This window comes from Acipenser ruthenus, chromosome 25, assembly GCF_902713425.1.
Source record: "Acipenser ruthenus chromosome 25, fAciRut3.2 maternal haplotype, whole genome shotgun sequence".
In the NCBI taxonomy this organism is placed as follows: domain Eukaryota; kingdom Metazoa; phylum Chordata; class Actinopteri; order Acipenseriformes; family Acipenseridae; genus Acipenser; species Acipenser ruthenus.
This window is the reverse complement of record NC_081213.1, coordinates 13669658-13692485: the sequence shown is the minus strand read 5'-3', so window position 1 is coordinate 13692485 and position 22828 is coordinate 13669658. Positions and strand designations below refer to the sequence as shown.

The window sequence follows — 22828 nt, the reverse complement described above, 5'->3', positions numbered from 1 at the left end:
TATAGAAGACTTCAGTGTCACATGAAGCAATCTCAAAACCGAGCAGGACTGGATGAGGCACAGATGTGCTGCAGCATGTGAAGCACAATTTAGATATTCTGTACTCATTACATTAATAATTTTGTATTTGTAGAATCAGCTATACTGAAAAAATTTACTGGTAGTTCATGTGTAATATTTATGATTTATAATACTTCTGTTTCATTTATGTTTTATGTGTGTGATAAGACAGGATATAATGATGTGGTTTGTTACTTTTAACAAAATAATAAAAACAATACTGTACTAAACTTGGTTTCTTGTCCATATTTTATTTGATATATGGTTCTACAGACAGACATGATGTTTGGTAACACAACCTTGTATCCTAATAGGTTATTAATTCCTTGTGTGTTTGCTTCATTTATTTTACACATTAAAGGCTGCAATAAATTTAAGGTGATGTCCTCTAGAATCTTACCTTGGCAGTCTTATTTGCAAAAGCAGTTCTCAAACCTCAAGCCCATACTATCAGGTTGTACATCTACAGTAGCATCTTCACTTGATCCATTGTGAGGTCTGGGGCTTGGAAACCACTTACTGTGCATATCAGTCTATTAGTGTCCAACAGAATGCTTTATATAAACTCCATGGAAAAATGTGTTCTAAAAAAACAGGTTAAATGGAATGCAAGCTACTGTCCAATGCATTTAAGAAAATATATCATGTAAAAAATCACATTCACCATTTTCTGTGCCATGGAAAACACAAACAGCCATTATGAGTCTGACATTGGCCATTGTGGGAATCCATTTCATATCTATAGTGGCCATTTCTCTTCAACCATCCAATTTAGAGACTCTATTTAGCAGTCAGTGCAATACAAGTTCACATATTACAGTAGATTACAGGCTAAGCAGTTCTCTAAATACAAATGTAAGTGTGACATCGAGACATAGGAAAGCACAGACAAGGGTTTAACCAGGCAGCACCGAAAACAGCACTGTGTCTCCTCAGCCAGAATGAGGACAATGTAGGGCTGATTTTAAAATGACCAATCCTCCTTCATTGCTTATGTTTTTCTTCATACATTTTTAGATTTGACGAGAGTAACTATCGGTTCAGAAACATTGCATTAGTATAATTCCAACAATTCGAATTGTCATAGTAATACCGAGGATTCCCTATTCAATCCTATTCAAACACAATGTAATGATCATTTAAATAATGCAGATTGTCAACGGCGGTATTTACCTGGTAAGACTTGATTTCTTTTTTCAAAACATTGTTATGAATTAGTCATTTAGCAGACGTTTTTATCCCAAGCGACTTACAGAGACGAGGGGTGAACATCATCCTTCATTCCACGTTCCGATGGAAGTTCAGCCTCTCTCAAGGACTAAGTCAATACAGTGATCTACAATAAAATCATTAAGGAAGCTTTATTTAATATAGACCTCATACATTACCATTCTGTATTCCTGTAGTTGCTACGCTAACTCCCCCATTTCCCCCTTAGATAGAATTGCCTTGTTGTCTCAAACTGACGGTTTGTCAGCGCGAGCCTTCTATGTTTCTGTACGCACACGTCATTACTCGAGAGAGTCGAAGGAGAGGCTGTCAGACTGTCACTGTCTAATTCACACAGAAATTACCACAGAAATAAAAGAGAAATGGACATCAATGAGAATTTAATTATCAAAGTCGAAAAATATAATGTTCTTTATGATGCCAGTGTCAGTGGTTATAAAGACAATACAAAGAAAGACACCATATGGTAAGAAATAACACAACAATTGGAAATTGATGGTATGTCACTCTCTTTATTGCACTGTAATTTTAGTCAGTGACGGGGAGCGCCACACACTGGTTTCGTATTTCTGCAAAATGACGCTTCTTTGTTTTAATAATGACTGATAATAATAATCATATTCACACACTAACTGAAGATTTTATTAAAACTGAAAATCAATAAAAACAAGTATATTAAACTAATTTTCTCAGTATTTACAAAGAAATATGTGTAGATGTATTATTTTTGAATAATTTACATGCTAAACCAGATCATATAGAAACATTCACTGTTAAATGTATTTTTTTTTAATGTGTGGTGTACCCAGAGTATTTATTTGTTTTATTTTATCTCCACAAACTTTATTTTCTATTCATGACAAATACAGTTGTGTTTTTTTTTATGTACAAGTGCTGTATTTGTGTCGTTTGCTTTGCTCCCGGTGTGCATAGCCCTTAAGTCTAGGTCAGTGGCGTAGTTGTCAGCCATGTGCAAAAATACCCCCTGTGAAAAAAAACAAAAAAACAAAATAGTGCTCTAGGTTAAGGTTTTTCATCAATCCCAAGGTTTTTCAGCCGGGGTCTCAATATGGCGCCGCATTCCCTTGCCGTCAATCAGCTTCGCCGGATGTGAAAGTGCTCTATATTTCAAACTGGTGGGCCACTCGGCCACGCCCATCGTACCGGATGTTGACTGCAAATCTCCCGCACAGTCTTGCGCGTTTATGCAGTTCTGAAGTACGGCTGCTTCTGTGAAATTAACAAAACAAGTTAAAAGAAATTCCAGATTATTTGCTTTTTTATAATTAACACATTGCTATCTAGCACAGGACACACCAGCTATAGAAAACAGCTCTTATAGGAGTTATAGGGTGAGTATTGATGTGCAGTATGAGGTAACTGCCATTCCTTTGGAGGGACATCTGTTCTGTGGGGAGTGGTTTGAATGTAAACATTAAGTGGTTTGATTGCAGCGTACCAAAGTTAGTCCACTTGATGTGTTTAACTAGCGGATTAAGCAGGTTTAGTCCATTTGCACTAAAGTTAGTACACTTGTTTATGCCGATTGCAACGTACCAGACGATAATCACCACAGGTGGATCATCCGCTAAATCTGACTAAACAAGACCCTGATTGCAGCGTACCAAAGCAGACGTGAGCTTATCCTGTTCAGGTGGACTAACTTAGTGCTATGAAGTATAAGACTAACTCAGTACGCTTGCTCGTCCTACGTTTATACAGCACATTTTAAAACAAAGACAGCTCCGTTATTCCATGACGTCTGAAAATTATTAAAATGGCAGTGAAGGCTTTTGAAGCATTTTGTTCAGTAAGGTTCGCACGCCGGTGCCGAGTCGCATGAAGCGCGTCATGCTCCGTGCACTGTACTGTAGACCCGCATAACCCAGTGTCTCAAGTGAAAGGCTTCACTAACATGTAACAGAATACGGAACTATGTACAATATTTAAATCTAAATATGCGGCACCTTTTTTCTTTTTTCTTTTTTCTCATTTATTATGGTTGAGGAACAAAATATTCTGAAGACTGGTTTTGTTTTATTCATAAAAATGTTGCAAAAAGTGTATTAAAATGCCACACAATAAGATACTCATTTAAATATAATAATAATAATAATAATAATAATAATAATAATAATAATAAGTGCACGTTTGATGTATTCAGTTTAACTGACTGAAACATGTTTCATTTGTATTATATAAACAACACATTTAGATTTTAACGTTCAGTGTCAGTGCAGGAATAATGCAAGTATGATCCGCTAGTGTGGAATGTGCACAAGATTAGATTAAGAATATGTATTAATGTAGCCTAATAAACTACGCTTTTATCATTAATAGGCCTATATGTATTACTGTATTTGCTTCTTTTTTTTTTGTCTGTGCTTTAAATATCCTCAATATTTTTAATCAAATGTTCGTAATGACAATGTACAAGATGTCTGAGTTTGTCTTTACACCTTAAATTGTGAATTTCCATCCGCACTTGTAACTTGTTCAGACTAGCTAAACCACTTGCTTTTTGGTACGCTGCAATCAGGACTAAGGCCTTGTCCACACTATGTATTTAAACCGTATTAGTTGCATTTAAGCCGTCTTAAAAGTGCTAAATACGGTTAGCGTCCACACTACGGAGCATTTACCGTACTCGAGACCACGTGAGGAGGTAGTCTTGAGTCCGGTTCTAATTAGATCGCATCAGGTACTGCGGTTTATCAGAAGTGTGGACGCTGTAAAACCAAACTACATTTTTTGTGTATCCTCCAATATCCCCAAATGCTTTGTGGTATGTTTGGCGAAATACTCAGAGCAGGCGCCTGAAGGACTTGCTATCAGTGTACATTCCGCATTAGGTATTCATGTTTATGCTTCAAATAATCTGTCAGGACATCTCTGTTAATTAAACTAGTGGGGAAAATAACAAAAACACAACGTTAAATTAGGCAACTGCAAAAATGAAATGCGAGTTAAAAGTAGGATCGCGGATGAACAAATTACGTAATTTGTCAGCGCTGTTTGAAATAAAATTAAGAGGACCAGAATTAGGCTCAGGCAAGATATGAAGGTAAAAACAAAGATTATTTTGTAATTAACAGCTTTTTCTGAGTTTAATTATAAAACAGAATCTGCTCAATTTGTTTAAAGGGACTTCACCTGATTAAAAATAAACCCTGAAAACTTCAAACCCTACCTGTGTGTGTGTTCGGATTTACTTTTTCCACAATACTTGTTATATTTATTATTATTATTATTATTATTATTATTATCATTTATTTCTTAGCAGACGCCCTTATCCAGGGCGACATACAGTCGTAAACAAAAATACATTTCCAGAATCACAGTACAAGTAATAGTTTGTCTTTCATTTTAATATTGATGATGTTTAAAATATACCGTGATAATGACTGCCGTCGGCGATTGTAGGTATGAGTATGTAACCGCGGCGGTTCTAGTGTAGTCCATATAAATGCACATTGTGTGTGTGTCTGCAATATGGATTTTAGCAATATCGATCTATGTTAATATGGGGCATAACACATTATTTTAAAATACAATACAGTGCATGGTGGGATACTATCGTATTAATTTCCACGGTTCGTTGCGCTGCTGGGAATTGTAACTGAACTATTCTAATGGTGTGTGGACGCAATAAGCCTGACTAAACATGAAACGGTACTTCAGTGTGGACGCTTTGAGCTGGATTAATTAGAGCGGTTTCGAGTACGGTTCTCGAGATCGGTTATGTAGTGTGGACAGGGCCTAACAGTACAGATCTGCAGGATTGTTTTTTTTAGTCCACTTGATGCAGATTAAAGCCTAGGACACACATCAGCGGCGCGGCACCGCTTGCGAGGAGCAAAGCAGGGCCGCTTTGCTTGGTGGACACGTATCAACGTTGTGAAGCGTCCATTTAAAAAAAAAAAAAAAAAAAAAAAAAAATAGACAGCTCACCACCTCCCAGCACTGTACAACAACACCCAAAAATGTATATTATTCTTGAACTTTTACTGTTTGAACCCAGAGTGAACGACCATGTCCATCTCCAGAAATTATCAGGATCTAACGTTATAAGTTCCCATATCAGAACACCACTCAGAAATATTTGCCTTTTATTTACCTAAGGATATGTATGTAAAATATATTTATTTTGGGATACAATGTGAAAGCCTTTTTCTACAAAGAAACGGCTATTATATATTCAGCACCGCACAACAAGACTGGACTGTGGTACTGTATCTGTAGTTATACGTTGTATAGGAGCTGCTATTATTAAGGAAAAAAAGGATCACATTCTTCCGAAGTGTATACACAATAATCAGTCGGCTGGAAACTGGTTATTGACATGTATATCTGACAAATGATACAGGTTGTCAAGTAACTGTATTAATTCGGGGTGTAAGTGGTTAGTATTTGTTTTGGATCATACAATAGACCCATAACCACTGTCCTTGAAATTCTTATTTTTATATGCTCGGGATGCTGAGAAACTTCAGCTATCAGTAGCTCCTCCATGTTGATGGATATTCGAGTTCATCAAGACGTGATGTATCCCACACCATGGACCTGATTGGCTAGACCCAGATTTGCTGGGAAAATGTTTGCCGTTCTAAAACTCTGCCGCTGTGACACTTTTCCGCAACGTCATTCTTTCGTCAATGTGTGTTCACTGTAATTGAAATAAAAGGTGTGCGATATGTGTGGCATTTTGCCACTCCCCGCTAGCGGTGCCGCACTCGTGTGTCCTAGGCTTAAGTCACTGGTACACCCCAATCGACCCTAATCACATTACGGCCGAGATGTGGAAACAAATTTAAAATGGGGGGGTACTGAAAATGAAAGGGGGGAGGCACCTTCGGGCAGTATTTAAATATATACAAAATTGTCATTTTTGGTGCATTTCACCATTAAAATATGCACAGACCAAATTAGTTTTGTAAGGAATAAGACACATTCTGTAATCTTCAGCACTAAAATGCTTTCATTCTCTTCGACACGTTTAGTAGGTCTATTCACAAACTAAACAGCTGTATAAATACCATTGCAGTCTAGTATTTGCAATTATTATGTAGCCTATTCAAAAACGACTATATATAAAAACAATAACCCCAAAAGCTTACATTTTGATTTCAAATATAGTTTTAAAAACAGTACCGGGTAGGAAACTCCCCATTATAACACTCTAGAGTGTTTTGAATGCATGTTGATAACACTCTAGAGTGCAATGAGTGTACGTTCAAAACACTCTGCTGCGCTTTGAATTCACATTCAAAACACTCACTTTCAAGACCAAAACCCTATAGCTACGTACGCCGAAAACACTCCCCTTGAACACCATCATATCAATAAACCGTTTAATACTAATATGAAGGCTACATATACCACGTTTTCTAATAACTGCTTAAATAAATAAAACCAGCTACATTTAATACCTTTAGCCTATTAGTTTTATTTCGTCAATGTGTTTTGTTGTTCGCAGACTACATATATTTTCTTCTAAACATGGGTAAAACGTGTGTGTAATACTGCTAATTTAAGGCTACGTACACACACAGGCTAAATGCGGTTGTGAGTTCACCTTTTGCTCTTAATACGGTTTGTAGACGCACACAGTTTGGTTACAAAGGGCAGCGACAACCGCACTAGTTAATCCTTTTCAGAGCAAGTATCGAGTGCAGTTATTAATTCAGTTCGGTTAATTAATGCGCACTAACTGTGTGTGTGTTATAACTGCACTAAAACAACCGCAGTTGGTGTTCAGTGGATTTCTGTGCAACTAATGATGTCATTGTTTAGCAGACATTTCCATGTGATAAACATGGCTAAAAAATTATATACATATAGGTGCCTAATGAGCCAAGTTGATTTTGTAATATTGATGAATAGTAAATTCCTAACAATGGTAAATAGTGCATAAGTATAATATACTGCAGCGTGCACAGGGGAAGGCACGGCAGCAGTAGGGCTGGTATGTGACGTAATCGCACACACAGACATGTGCCCGTTGTACGCTCCTTGCAATGGAGCCGGCTCTTTTGTACAGCGGTATCGGTGCTATGCTTTAGTGCGAAAGGTCCTGGGTTCGCACCCGCCCGCCGTGTGTGTGTGGGTTGCCTCGCCCTGTGTGATGCGCCTGCCTGTGTTAACTGAGTTCGTTACTTTTTATATTTAAAGTACAGTTGTACAATATTTTGTTGTAAGAAAAAAAATTATTTTTGGTTTTGCAACTTAAATAAAACAATATGGGACAATTCCTATCCCCAAACGCCTCCAGGAAATGTCTCAGTAAATGACAGACACATATACAACTCCTTAGACATGCGTACATTTTTTATCCAGTCATTTGGAAACCACTGAAGTCGTTCCCACCAGCCTTCTGGTTGGAAGATCGCCCGTGTTTCGATCTACCATCATGGTACTGCAGATTGTCGCCACTGTATTTAGCAGTGCAAAAAAAACAAAATGGCATCTTTGCTGGTTTTGCAGAAAAGAGCATAGCCGTGCTTGATGAGCTCTCGATCGATTACATACAGTACTTTCTTCCAAAAGCATAAACAAAACAAAAACTCAGAAACACAACTCCATGTTGTCACACAAACCCTCCCGATCGGCATGTAATGATGGCCTGAGCTCAGTGGTTTGTTTAAACAGACAGTGCACTCCCTTCAGTAATGAAAGGTGGGTGTGTACAACACACAACCACAACGAGTGCCGTTTGGAAATACGTTGTCAAGCCAACTGCAGTGTGTGTAAGTAGCCTGATTGTGTCTAAATGAGACCAAATATGTCATTCTGGATTTGACTAAAAGTGTTAGAGCTATTTACTGTTTAGCTAACTAAACAGAGTGTAATTCTGCCTTGGGTTTATTGTTGATATTATGTGCAACATCACAATCCAAACACATGCAGATGCACTTAAAGGGAACAGTGGAGGAAAGGTTAATTTTCGGAGACAGTGCCAGCGTTTTTTCATTACAGATGGCCAACTAATATACAAATACAAAGTACACAGAAAAAATCAACAAAGATGAGCCCCAAAATAGACACGTTCTATCAGTATGTACAGGAGGTACAGACACCTGCTACTCGAAGGTTCTGCCTTATATACCACAATCACTTCAATTAGTTCTGTAGACGCATCAGGAAACAAAGTTACAATTTTAAAGGCTAGTACGAAAGCAGTGCACTACTGTTTAGAGGCATTTGGTAGTAACTGTTACTTATTAATATAGGGTTGGTAGATTCTGACATTTATTTTGGTTCTCTTTGCCTGTCTTTAAAGCTGTAATTACAGAGTTTGCTCCAGGACTTCCAGACTGAGGGTTAATGTGGCCCCCACTCTAAATTTTAGGGGGACATTTTCTTCAGTGAGGGGGTCAATATGTTTGATAATTCAGAACCAACCACCATTTCTTATTTTTGTTTGTTTTTAAATATGCCAGCAGAGTTTACTGACCTTTTGTTTCTGAAGAACAAAAAATAAAAATGCAAAACTGTAGATACAACCAAGGTGTCTCTACAATACTCACTGTCACTGTTGGGGAAAATATTGGGAAATGTGTCACAGTGACGCTGGTGTATCACTGAGTAGAGGATATTCATTGTACCAGATCACATTAGAACAGGGGTTTTCAATCTTTTTAAGCTGCATACCCCTTTCCAAAAAAGTAGTCCACCGCATACCCCCATCTGAGATAGTCATAATAAAATGAAAACAGAAAAAAAGGTTTGTACAATAACATGATACAACAAAACACACAAGCCTTGGAGTGTGTGATGGATAAAATTATAAAAGTTACAGTATTATAATAGGGAAAAAATATATTATATTTACTTTTGGATAAAGATAGTCCCTCAAACAGGTTTCTAGTTGTTGGAAACATCAACATCATTTTATTGTAATTACTAATTAATTAAAATCAAAGAAGCCTCTGTGCTAAACTCAGTAACTCAGAAATGACGTAGGACTATTCCATGATAGCAAATGGCATTCATGTATTTTTATGGACAATAAAATTACAGAAAATGTGGCAAAGAAAAGTTCACTATCCACGGCTCTCTATAGCTGACCTCATTACGAAAACATACTGGCATTTTTTAATTCTTGGTGACTAAAACGTACAGTACTGTTGCTAATTAAAACAATAATAAAGCGCTTACCTAGTATCAGTGTGATGGATGTCCCTGCTTGTTACCACTCAAATCACTGATGATGGCAGAGAAATTGGACAGCTTCAGGCGCAAGACATTTTTTGCGTTTAACGGTATTTCTTATTGATCGCCCTTTGCTAGTAATGTACTAGTATTGAGCCAACAATCCATATTTTTTAACTGGATTGAAAGCTAAAAACTCTCACACCAGACATAACGGCTTGTCAAACTAGACCGCATGACAATACTTCGGTTTCTGCTTGGCCATACATTATGTATTTGGAAATGAAATCGACTTGCAGGCATTAACGCACACAGGAAATAAAATGAGTTAAAGACCAAGCTTTTGGTTTTTTTAAATATGTATTTTTTTTTTTTTTATCCCAAAGACAGACTGCAGTAACGGCTTAACTGTTTATATGACATTTAAACAACAGGGTTTATTTATAACGTACATATTTAATATGTAAATTAGTCGTGTATCCACTGAACGCCCTGTTTCGTTGGTTTTGTGGATTTGCTACATTTTAATACTGCACATAATGATATGGTTTTGAAAATGCTACTTGCCAAAACCGTGACTGCACGTGAACTGTATTACATAATAATTTCCTTTATTCCGTTTCCAGTTGTGTTATCTCAATTCAAGATATATATATATATATATATATATATATATATATATATTATATTTTATCATGCCGTTATAGGCCTATCGGCGAAATGGCCAAGTTGCAGTTGGTGCTTAACACAAACTGAATTATTTTGGTCCTGAATTGTAGCATTTTTTGTCATAGAAAAGACACATTTCACATATTTTATAACGTTACTGTAGGCTACTTTATTTTTTTGATCGATGCGGTTTTCGTTTCACAAATCTACTGCACTTCGTCTATAAATTGTATTGCAGTACGCACAAGTTCAAATTTCTCCCATTCACTTGCTAGATCACTCCATATCTCCAAACATCAGACAGAGATTTTGTCTAGCAAATAGATAAGTTAACAGCAGATGAATTTCACAGTATTTTTAAGCACAAATATAATAGCCTACATTTCAACAGTCACTGCCGAAGCTGATTACTTATTCTTCCAGAAGTAATGGTCAGGTGTAACAGGGATACAAGGTTATATTTGCGCCGGGCCATGTTGTTAAACAAGCCTGAGTGATATTGTCGTCCAGGCTTTACTGTGAAACTCACTGTAACCAGAGAGGGTGTGAGCGCATTCTACTGGACTGGAGAATAAAAGTACAGGAGTTTAATTGTGAAAACGCAAGTGTAAACAAACAAGTAAAGAAGATTAACCTGTCGTCAGACATGTCATGTTAATACAAAATGCATTAATATACTGCGTATTGGTATTGCGTCTCGTCTGGGAAGGGGGACACACGGGCGCGTTGCGAGAAATTCAGCGGGACATTTTTTATTTCAGGGGGGCAATGGCGCAATGGCACAGCCTAGCGCGAACACTGAATTAGCATTGTTTAACCATGGGCTGGATTAAATGGAGCTCAAATATTTTGTAGCTGTACATTCCTTAATGTAAACAGGTGGCTTTCCTCTCGCTGTAGTCACTACACTACACACCGCTGATTTCATAAAATACAGATTGTGTCTGGATACACATAGCTTGTTAAACTTGAAGTATTAATTAGCATATGTGTTTGAATTAAAAGGGGCGCTGTTTAAATTGCAATCTGATGATACAGAGCAATAACCCTGTTAGAGTGATGAGCTAGTTAGTCAACGTGTTGCTTTTTCTGTGAGCAATTCTTTAGAGTGAAAGATTTAAGTCAATATCGCTATAAATTGATTTTTTTAGATTTTGTTTTTATTTGAATTGTTTTATCTTAGTAGTACAGTAATATACAGTAGTTTCACCCCCTCCCCTTCCTTCCTTCCTTTTAAATGGTTTTTTTTTTTTTTTTACAATTTGGAACTCCTCCGTTACTTTGTGCTCAGGTAGGACGCATTCAGTGTGTCTTGATTGTTACAGTATTAATCAACAATGCAAAACACTCATTTTTGAACTTCCCCCATTCAATTACAATACTTTAAGTCAAATTGTAACAATCAACAATGGTCAATGGAAAAACGATCTACTACTAAAAATGAAAAGGGCAGTTTGTCATGCTGTGGCAAGAAACACAGTAATACATCCATTAAAACAGCCGTAAGGTTACTTTGTTAGTCTGCCTTGCTTAACAATTTCCTTAATGACAGAGAAGACCGCAGCACTAGAAATACAGAGTTAGAGTACGAGTTCTTTGGGTTAATTAAAATAAGTGGCATACAGAACGTGGTTTGGTCTTTACTCTAGTATAAAGAAACGTAGGAAGGTTATGGTTTGTTTATTGAGAAAAATATTGACACAATAACAGTTAAATATCCTTTATTCGCGACTGTTTTAAATGTGGTTCTGGAAGTTAGATATTTATTTTTAATGTTTTGCCATCCAACATTGTTAAGCACAGTTATCACAGCGAAACCAGCTGCGGTCAGGACATATATTTGTAAGTAAACGCTGTCTCTCGCATGACAGTGCTTGGTACTGATACTATCAATGATAGGTTGAAACAATGAACGCTCGCATAGCAATGCTTGGTGCTAATTGGTTGAAACAGTAAATGCCAGCACCCACACGGCAGTACTAATTGGTTGAAACAGTTGATTTATGACTTCATTGCAGACAGTGCAAATGCTTATTCATAAACTAAAGTTAATGAGAAAATGTGCCGGTGCGGCCATCCCTCCACCACACCTCTCCCTCGGCATGTGAGGGTGCAGCAGCGTCCCTGCGTTATGGGACATCCTAAAACGCTTAATGTGAAAAACGCTTAACGTGGCTTAAGTTAATGGTCTGTGTAACTGTACACCCTGATTGTGAACCTTTCATTACACAAATGGCAAGCAAGTTATACCATTGCTTGGTTTCAAACGCCCTACAACCCCTAATGTGCTTCCTCTTGGGTGACAGAGTGCAGTATTTGAGTTTGTTCCTATTATTTTTGTTTCTGAAATTAACACTTGTAGATAATCTTTTGCTGCAGTAGATTTTGTAGTAACTAGTCTAGTACACAATTCTGATCATCAGAAAGCCCCGTAGAATGAGTGCAGCTGTATGGCAACTGGTTAGGCCTGCCCGACAGATGGCTCTTGAGCCCTCTATGGCTCCTTCAGATCCTCAATAGGGCTGTTTAGAAGGATCACATGTAAGTTTTTTAGTTCTAAAAGACTGCAGTGGCAATCTGTAATCTTGAATGTATGCATGTACAGTGAAATTGCAGCAAAATTGAAAATGGTTGTGTTTCAAACAGTATTCAATGAGCAGAACATGAGAGCTAGTTGTATAGCTATAAGAACTCCCGAGTGGCTCTTTTTGCCAAAAAGGTTTGGGTTAAAAGATGAATAAGCTTCTAGACTGCAAGTAAAACCACCTTGATGACAATGCCTGATTTCAGTGTCTCGCTTTCTGACAGGTAGGAGGATGCAGTGCATAGAGTGTGATTCGTCCAGGGAGAAGCAGCACTGCCCCACCCCTCACACCATGACCCTCTTTGTTGACGATACAGGTTGCCCCTTGCGTTTCTTCATCAGACCTGGCAATGCCAAGCGCCGCATCTTGCCTGTAATCAAGCTGGGGGGCGGGGTGATGTGCCGCATACAGGAGCCGGGTGCAATATCCCTGGCTGACCCAAAGGAGCAGGGTGGGGTCGCTGCTCCGGGATACTTCTCCATGCAGTACATCCTCGACTGTGTGGAGAAAAACGAAAGGCTGGACCTGGAGGGGTACAGGTTGGGGTCGACCCAGCAGGAGCGAGCTGATTCTACAAGCAGTGGCCTGTGCTGGACAGGGCGTGTTGGGTACAGCAGAGAGGAGGATGATGCAATCCTGCAATACCTCAAGGAGCACAGCAGCAAGGAGAGCATGGTCAGGGGCAACAAGATCTGGCAAGAGATGGAGCGTGCTGCCGTGACCTGCCACACCTGGCAGTCCATGAAGGACCGCTATAGGAAGCACCTGGCCGGCCGGATGGAGGCATTCCAGGTTGAGGACCTCGCAGCCACACCGAGCAACGCGGCAACATGTTCCACCAAGAAGAAAAGCAAACTCGAGGAAACCGAGGCCATGGACACATCAGACCAGCAAGGTGAGAGAGCTCTCAAACACACAAGTGCTATAGTGCTCCGTGCTGTTTATAAAATAATATACAGTTAGTTTATATTACTAACTGACTAACAGTAAAACATTGCCTGACTGTGAATTAAGCAAATGAATGAAATATCCAATTCTGAAATATCAGAGGAGTGCTGTATATACATATTTTAAAAGATTGCTACTCTACCTTAAAAGCCAATGTTGACAGTTGTAACCGCAATAGGCAGTGGCGCCCATAAAATAAACATTGACCTCTATTAATTTCTGTGTCTTTTCCCCTGTGTAGTTTGCATGCAATCATGTTGATATTGACCTATATTAATTTCTGTGTCTTTTCCCCTGTGTAGTATGCATTCAAATATGTTGATTTTGATTAAAAGTTGTAACACTAAGGTGGTAATATTGGGGTTATTGGCCCACAGAACAGAAGAACTCCAGTTCACAATCAAATTAAGCATCATTGCATGAAGACATTATATTTAGCAACTGAAACTTGTGTGTTAACCCTTTGCAGTCCATTTATTAAGTGCGTGTCAGGCACGTCAGGTCCAATTTATTTTCACACGCGCAGTTAATTTTAGACGCGCTGTTTAAAAGTATTTTTTTTCCACAGTCAAACGGGTTTAAAACGCCCTACATATCAACAAAGCACTCACTAGGCATCTCCAGCCCCGCCCCACCCTTTCGTTCGCTATCGCTTTCACCTATGTAAGAAATAAATAATAATAATAATAATAATAGTCATACATACCGATCAATCATCTCCCGATCACTCGTTTTATCACCAAACTCCTCAATAATGCGATCCAAGTCATTATTTTATTACTATAACATCTCAAAAAAGCTCTGCAAATGTCCGTGATGTTCTCTGTGCGCTAGAAACCCGTTTTCTGTGATTTTTTGGTGATGTCAGGTAGGGTCCGACAATGGACCTGATAGGAATAATTGCAATGTCGGACCAGGTCCAACATAGGACCGCAAAGGGTTAATATTGTCATTGAAAGATAGTATTCAATTAATTTGTAACAGTACATTCATATAGCTAAACGGCTGATTAAGTATTTGAAAACTGGGTGTCAACACAAACACCATTGCACATTGCAGGAAAAAAAAGGCAATCTCTTCTGTATTCTGAAAGAGGTGGCTCATTGAAATTGTGCAGTTCTGGGGTATTTTACTATTTTCTGAGCTATAAAATAACTTTGTTTTTTGTAACTGTGGTTTTCTAAGGATGCTATGTTTTGTTTCTAACTGTTGTGTAAGAGAGAAATCTTTTTACAATATGTTCAATATTTCCCAAGTGAATGGACCCGCTTGTGCTTCAGTTGAAAACCAGGCTGTGGAGCAAGAGGAAATGAAGGAGCCGACAAACGGAGCAGAGAAAGAGGAAGAAGTCCTGGAGAAAGAGGTGAGCGACACAGAAGTGGAGATTCTTCAAGGACAAGAGGTAACTGTGGAGTCCGCCCAGCTCACACAGAGCAGCAGTGCAAAGCGCCGGAAATTGGGGATTCTGGAATTGGCAATCTGTGAATTTCAGGTAAGCCTTACACAGGAGCAGGGGTGTGGAATTTTGGAAAACTTCTTGTGCAAGGGACAAAATGCTAGACAAATCTGCTTTCCCCATCACACGAAACGCACACACAAACGTAGACTGTAACTGTAGGATTTTGCTTTGGTGAACACAATCAATGAATTAGTGATTAATAGAGCCCTGTGAAATTATTATTTTAATTTTTTTTAATTTGTTTTATTTTTCCCAAATGTATTTTGTTTTATTACAGATACGCATTAGCACTAGAACCGCCGAGATTTCAGACTACATACAACCGCCATACCAGCAAAATGTGCGGCTCCATTTTAAAACGGCTTCGATATGAAAATGGAAAGAACTGTGCACTTAAACTAGTTACTGCACAGGGCTTTTCAACAAAACACAAGCGAGTTTGTGCAATAAAAGGCAAACAATCATTTGAAAAGTTTTACAGGCGCAAAGCTTATGAAATGGCACCGGCAGATGCCAGTTAAAATAAATACATTCCCCAGGCAGTGCCCTTACTACACAACAATGCTGAATTTCACAACGCTGCAACTTACAGGAAATACATTTAAAAAAGAACCCTATTAAACAGAAAACGGAGGAGAAAAATTGTTCTCAAAGGCCTAAATAATTTCCTGTTTCGCTGTACAAAGACTGTCTAACCATCTCCTTTAGACTTGAGCCGTAGACTGAATAAAATACACTATTTCAGCGGGAGCTGTTGAGAGGCGGAGCTACAGGATAACTGGTTTGAACTCGCCAATAATAATAATGCCAAACAGAATTTTATATAGATATATATATATATATATATATATATATATATATATATATATATATAGAGATAGATAGATAGATCTTTCAGTATAAACAAAATGTACTTTTAGCCGTCAAAACAGTATACGTAATGTGAGGAAGTAAGTATTCACTTGAGCTATTTTGAGTTTTGACGTTTTGATACTGTTTTGATGTCTAAAAAGTAGATTTAGTTTATAATACCAGAAGTTTACATTTGAACCACAGTGATGAATACAGTGAACAGCGTATTGCATCTTTGAAGTAAGTGTGAAGTAATTATACAAAAATGTGGAGTTTTATACCAGGGTGTTGTGAGCCCCACCCCATACCACAAAACTAAAAAATGACGATGATTTGCAAACACAAGGAATATGAGGCAGCGCACATTTCAAGTACCCTGGCTTTCGCAATGTGACCTGGCTGCAGTAAGTCTACGCCTTCAGAAAATAAGATGTACTGCAAGGTTTGTGTCCATTATGACAAAAGCCAGAACGGCACATTTGTGAAAGCGTCGTCTGCCTTTAAGAGAGTCGGTTTTTAAAGAGCATGGAAAATCAAGTAATTATTACTGTGTGAAACTGATGAAGACAAAGACTGCCAAACAAGGCACATCAAAAGCAAAACAACTACTACACCCCATAAACACCTCTGTGTTTTAAAAGCTAAAAGTGCTTTTTAGAACTGCTCACGCCCTTGCAAAGCATGCACCACCATATTCTGATCTTGAAAAGGCTCTAGTCCTGAGGACTAGTACCATAATTCTGTTAGTTTGTAACATGTTCTTTCTAGAGCTGTCAGTCGAACTTTACTGGACTCCTACTGTAGACAAGCCATGTAAATTAGTAATACTATAGTTGGATTCATTTAAATGTGTTTGTTACTGTGTGTGTGACCGAGGATTTGTGAATTAAAGGGATATGGATTTAGTGTGTGTGCTGGACTTCCGCAGTTCAGAGTTTTCAGAAACTTGCGTGATTCTCTAGAAATCTACCCAGAGTGTTTTTCTGGCAACAGAGCGAACGTAGTGAGAGAAGTAAAAAAGAAAAGATAACATTTGAACAAACAAGCAAAGCATAATGGTAATGCCGTATCCACACTGGACGCGAGCGACGAGAGCGAATAATTTAGAAGTCACTGTAGTCAAATGGGAGTATCCACACCAGCAGCGAGCAATGTCGCTTTGAGAATTTTGCGTCGCTAAAATAGAACCTGTTCTATATTTTTTTTTCGTCACGAGCGGAATGAAACTGACCAATCATCAGAAGCAAGGTTAACACCCTTGACACACGTCAAACACATGCCTCAAAACACGTTAATCATGGATGACGAAAAGTTAATTTATGAAGTGCAGCAGTGTCCGTTATTATATAATTGCAAATTGAACGATTATAAGAGATCCAGAAGAAAGATTATGCCTGGGTGAACATGGCAGAGGTTGTTGGTGTCTCTGGTAAGTAGGGTACAGCGATTTTTATGTAGTACCAGTAGTCGTGGATTGCAGGTGGTGCATTTAGCAGCACTGAGACATTTTCTTTCCAATTATGCAAGTTGCCTAAAAATAGGTTTATTAATATGCAAAAATAAACCTGACTATACATGCAGTCTACATATCCAGCATTTAAATGACAATGTGCACTTTGGATCTGCTTGCATTGGCACCTGCTATGATTGTTTACAATATGTGCACTATTTCCACCTCCACTGAAATGTTTTTGCACTTCTTGCACGAGCTCTACTGGCTCTTAACTGTAATGGTCTTTAATGCAACCGTAACTTATTTGTAAATGTGTCTTACTGTAGCTGTACTTGTCTTTAATTTGTACTTGCTGTTATTATTATACTGTAATAACTTGTTACCTCTGTCGCCCTGGATAAGGGAGTCTGCCAAATAAATTAATAGTAATACAAATATGAACACAACATTTATCTATGAATAGATAATATAATTATTCATAAGTAAATTTAGTCAGAGACATCTCAAACATAATCTGATATGTCACAGTCTTCAATAGCGTTTACGATAAAGTATAATAACATGGATTATAATAATAGTAGTAATAATAATAATAATAATAATAATAATAGTTGCACTTTTAAAATACTTCGTTAATAAACAAAAAGGATCAAATCATCTTCTTAAGCGTTTGTTTTATAACTAAATAAATATTAGGCCTATTACGTGGTTTTCTTTCCTAATGTATTTCCTTTTTTGCTGCGAGTGGAGGTGCAACTTTCTCCAGGAGATGAGAAGCTTCAGCCCCGCTCTGGCAGCTGAACCTGGTATAGTGTTGATTACATGGTGCTTTATGCATGGTTAATTCACAGAAAGTTACATTTTTGCTTCACACACACACACACAGTGCTTGAAATGGACTTTTCCATCCACTAGCCATCAGGACTGTTGAATATAAAATTCACCGGCCCCGCACACATTCTACTGGCCCAGTATACTGTCTATTGATAGTTCACCAAACATGTGGAGTTTGTGTTGCAATGTCCATTTAAATTAGGGAACAAGAGAAACTGCAAAAACAGGCAGCTATTGGAACGTAAAAAGTACATTAATTGTGACCACTGAAGAGGTAATTGAAGAGTTAGAAAATAAAACAAAACAAAACTAAACCATGTTTCCGTGTGGGACTCATTTCTAAGCATGCCCCCCCTTGACTGTTAGCTTGAAAATTGCTACAGGTCACTTCTGAGAGACGTGGAAATGCCACATACTAAACCTGTACCTGTCCCATCATAAATTATAATTTTTAAATGGTAAATTACAAATCAGGGTTCCCGCAGATCCTTAAAGTCTTAAATTAGTTTTTCAATTTAAGGCCTTGAAAGGTCTTAAATATGACCGATTTTCAGTTGAAGGTCTTAAAAAGGTCTTTAAATTATTTTTTTCTTTAAAAATAAAAAACACGATACCAGAAAACAAGTTCTGAAAACTGCCATGTGTATCCGAATATTAAATAAGAAACCGCCCGTACCCTAAACAGTGATCACTAGCAACGTGATTGTAAGTAAATGAAAACATACAACAAATAAACTCAAAAATATCAGCACGAACAAGGCACAGCAAATGTTCAAGATTTAGATTTTGACTATAAACCGACTGCACTTTTCATCACTGACTTCTATTAATTCACCGAACCAAAGAAGTGTTATCAGTGCACACTCGTCACACAAAGGATTTGGTCAAATGAAGTGAAATGTAGTAAGCACATACACCAATGCAGATCATCAGAAAGTCTGTGTACTACTAGAACTTGTCTAAAACTTTAGGCATTTGAATTTTTATTTTAAGCGGTATTGTAAAGATGTTGCCGTCTCCTCGAGTTGATACTACTACTAGCGAGCTCAATTGTGTTGTGGGGATTTGGGTTTTATGTATTAAAAAATGAATACAATATTATTCCCATTTTAAAAAAAAAAAATGCCACTTAATACCTTAACTTTTTTTCTTCTTCCTCTTGCACTCCAAAAAAAAAAAAAAAAACCTGCAAGCGCCGTCTTCGCATCATTCACGTTCTTTCAATGGGTGGGCACTGCTTTTGTTGTTCATTGTAACAAGGAAACCGGGTTGTCTCTCAACTCGTTGAGTGTTATGAAACTGAAGACCGTATGTGCCATGTTGGATCCAAATTCCCGCTCACTTAGTGCATGATAAGAACTCTGTGTTGTGAGCTAAAATATCATCTGTTACATCCTCCAGGCCATAGCTATATGTCTCTGATCCAGACGGTATGTACTTTCTAGAGAGCTGCTTCACGCTGTCAGAAAATCAGTTTACAAGGATAATTATTTTTATTTTTTTTTACAGTTCTTAGTTTACTATGTACGTAACCTTGTGTAAGTCTGCCAAACAAAAAATAAATAAAATGAATCACTACTAGATGTAGCCTATGTGTGTTGCTGAATAAAGGGGAGCAGTGTGGAGTAGTGGTTAGGGCTCTGGACTCTTGCCTGGAGGGTCGTGGGTTCAATCCCCGGTGGGGGACACTGCTGTTGTACCCTTGAGCAAGGTACTTTACCTAGATTGCTCCAGTAAAAACCCAACTGTATAAAATGGGTAATTGTATGTAAAAATTGTGATATCTTGTAACAATTGTAAGTCGCCCTGGATAAGGGCGTCTGCTAAGAAATAAATAATAATAATAATAATAATAAACACAACGGATTAGTTCCACAAATACCACTCGTTCGAGCCTCTCTTTGTTGTTGTAAAAAACAATGAGTGATTCCAAATGTATAGAAAAAAAACAAGTAAGAAATGCAATGGACTTTTTTTTTTTTTTAAAAGATTAAATTCGATTGATACTGATGGCTAAACAATGTTAATGGTTCAAACTGTTATGTTCTCTCCTGGATTCTAAATATATATAGAATATATATATATATTGTCAAACTATATTTAATTTAATGTTTATAACGTGTCAGAACGTAGGTCAAGTGAGTGCTTTTTTTCAGCTTTGACAGCTCTTAATGTCATTTAAGATTTCATAAATATATAATTGAGTTGTTTGTTGATCAGCTGGAATGAACTGCTGCTCTATTGATTAAAGAAAGATTGAACAATAACCCTTGTCATCAACTGTTATCATTGCATTGGTACTGTATGTATTGTACTAGCATCAAAATGTTTGATTCTTTTACAATTCATACAGCTTGAATAAATAATTGTTAGATGGTATTTGAACTAGTCACACTTTTAGTATTTACGTTTGGTATACTTGATGTGAAAATGGGTCTTAAATTTTCTAAAGATTGGTCTTAAAAAGGTCTTAAATTTGCTCAGCTGAGAGCTGCAGGAACCATGCAAATATATTAACTGAACAGTTGTATACATTGCATTGCAGACTACTATTGCAGTAATTAAACAGCAAGCATTAAGTATTTGTAAGCACTATAATAAACTATATGATTGCAAAAACTTAAGCTTTGACTTGAAATATACTTTTAAAAACAGTAGCGGAATGTCACAGCTGTATCATCAAAACATGAATCCATCTTTAACTGTACAACAACATTACCTATAGGAACTAAAGTGTTCAAATGAAAAAGCACGTACATAAACCATTTCAAATTGTGCTTGTCGGTACTGTAATTAAATCAAATTGTGCTTGTGAAGTTACGGCCCTGAAACGGTTAAGCATCCATTAAGCTTATATGTTCCAGTGAATCCACCTCAGCTGCCTAATCTACATCTTGAATGTATCTTTCTTGCATAGTTATAGTATTGTTATCTCACTTGTCGGACTTACTTTTATCTGTTATTTTTTCAGTCCGGTGATGAGACCCCAGATCTAGAAGATCTAGTGACTGGTGAGGCAAGAGACCAGGAGGAAGCAGGAGCCCAGAGTGTTGTAGCTGGCCAGGAGAGCGTGCCCGTGGCTGGGAGAGCTGAGTTAGGGCAGCCCCAAAGCCCAGTGTCTTTGCTTTCTAAGTTTATGATGCACAAGGACTCATTCATTGTAGATTCCCAGACGCAGGAGGGTGAGGAGGGGACGTCCGACCCCTCTGAGGCGGAGGTGGAAGACGCCATCGCTGCTGTGCAGTTCCTGATGGATGAGTTTGGAGTGGACCTGGCGTGCGTGATGCAGAGCTTGCTGAAGAACAGCGGTGATTTCCAGGCTGTGCGGCACTACCTGCGCACCGGCCGCAGAGCGGACGGGAGACCCCTCTGGACACGGCACGACGACCTGGATCTGCAGTCAGGAGACCCCGCCACAAAACAGGCTCTAATACTCAAGTATGGGGAGGAATGCGTGGCCAAGAGGGTGGCATTTTTCAATACCTGACCTGCAGAGGGATTAAAGGCTGTTTTTGCTCTTGTTGTTTTTGTATGTTAATAAAAATAATAAATAAAAAAGACTGTGAAATGGTTCACATTTTTCAGTGCAGTTTGGAAACTGGATTGTTTTGGTTCAGATTCAGTTTTTCTTTTCTTTTTGTTTTTGATGACCAAAACCTCGCTATAACGAACCTGTTGGGGTCCAAGCCTTTTGTTCGTTACATCGAGGGGTTCGTTACAGCGAAAGGACAATCAAAATGAACAATACACTGTTGGAGTAAAAAAAAAAAAAAAAAATCCAGAATGGAAGCTGAACTTTTATTCAAAATCAATCTGACATGAAAAGTTCATCAGATCCTCGTGGGTTTTTTTTTTCTCTCTTTAATCAATTTTGCTTTGCCACATGCTGAACAAGCCAAAAAACAGAGTGCTTTTTGACAATCTATATTCACAACAGAGATATGCCTGCGTTACTGCTGTTTTGTAAATAATCAATAAAGTTTCCCGGTTTGTTGCAAAATAAAATGATTTTCGTTTCGGAGACATAGTTACACAGAGCGCGCCTTTATGAAGATAAGTGTTGACTTCACTGCAGCCATGCGTACAGACCAGGATGTTGACAGTGCGTGTTTATATGATCTTTTTTTAATGTTTTATTTGGGGGTCCAGGGGCCAGGTTCGTTGTAGCCGAATGCTCGTTATAATGAAGGGCGTTATAGCGAGGGGGTGCTGTATTTCTGCCTCCAATTCATAAAAATGAATGGACCAGGATATCAAAGGGATTGTGCTTGTCAGCTGAAATCCTGGTTCGAATGTGCATTAGCTTTAACGGGATCACTGGGGAAGATAAGTGTTTTAGTAAAAAATAAAATAAAATAATAGTTCTCTGACAAGATGGACATTCTCCATTGTTCTTAATTGTTCATTGTGTTCAATAAAATAAATTGAGCATTTTATATTGTTAGTGTTCATTAATTTTTTTAATTTTTTTTTTAAACTAGATAAGCTTCAAAACCCCCCTTTTTATTTATTTATTTATTTGTTTGTTTTTTTTATAAATTGAACAATTTAAAATGATGCAAAACAACCTTTAGTAAATGTAACAAT

At 37.8% G+C, this 22828-nt stretch overlaps 1 protein-coding gene across 3 annotated transcripts; it reads left to right on the top strand.

The window, feature by feature from the left end:
• Positions 1–2422: 2422 nt before the first annotated feature.
• LOC117413770 (telomeric repeat-binding factor 2-interacting protein 1-like) lies at positions 2423–22674 on the top strand. Of its 3 annotated transcripts, none has more exons than XM_059000004.1 (4): positions 2423–2642; positions 12919–13590; positions 14924–15135; positions 21213–22674. In XM_059000004.1, the coding sequence occupies exons 2-4, from the start codon at positions 12927–12929 to the stop codon at positions 21726–21728; spliced, it is 1392 nt and encodes a 463-aa protein (XP_058855987.1). In that variant the 5' UTR covers positions 2423–2642; positions 12919–12926; the 3' UTR covers positions 21729–22674. The 3 variants fall into 3 exon arrangements, with proteins under 3 accessions (XP_058855987.1, XP_033878971.1, XP_033878973.1); XM_034023080.2 differs by having other exon boundaries at positions 14900–15135; XM_034023082.2 differs by having other exon boundaries at positions 2424–2642; positions 14900–15006.
• Positions 22675–22828: the final 154 nt, after the last annotated feature.

Bases quoted from the DNA above. Each gene is read 5' to 3' on its own strand.
- LOC117413770 (XM_034023080.2), top strand. From the start codon at position 12,927: ATGCAGTGCATAGAGTGTGATTCGTCCAGGGAGAAGCAGCACTGCCCC. The intron at 13,591-14,899 runs GTGAGAGAGCTC...ATATTTCCCAAG, and splicing joins GGACACATCAGACCAGCAAG to TGAATGGACCCGCTTGTGCT. The intron at 15,136-21,212 runs GTAAGCCTTACA...TTATTTTTTCAG, and splicing joins TGGCAATCTGTGAATTTCAG to TCCGGTGATGAGACCCCAGA.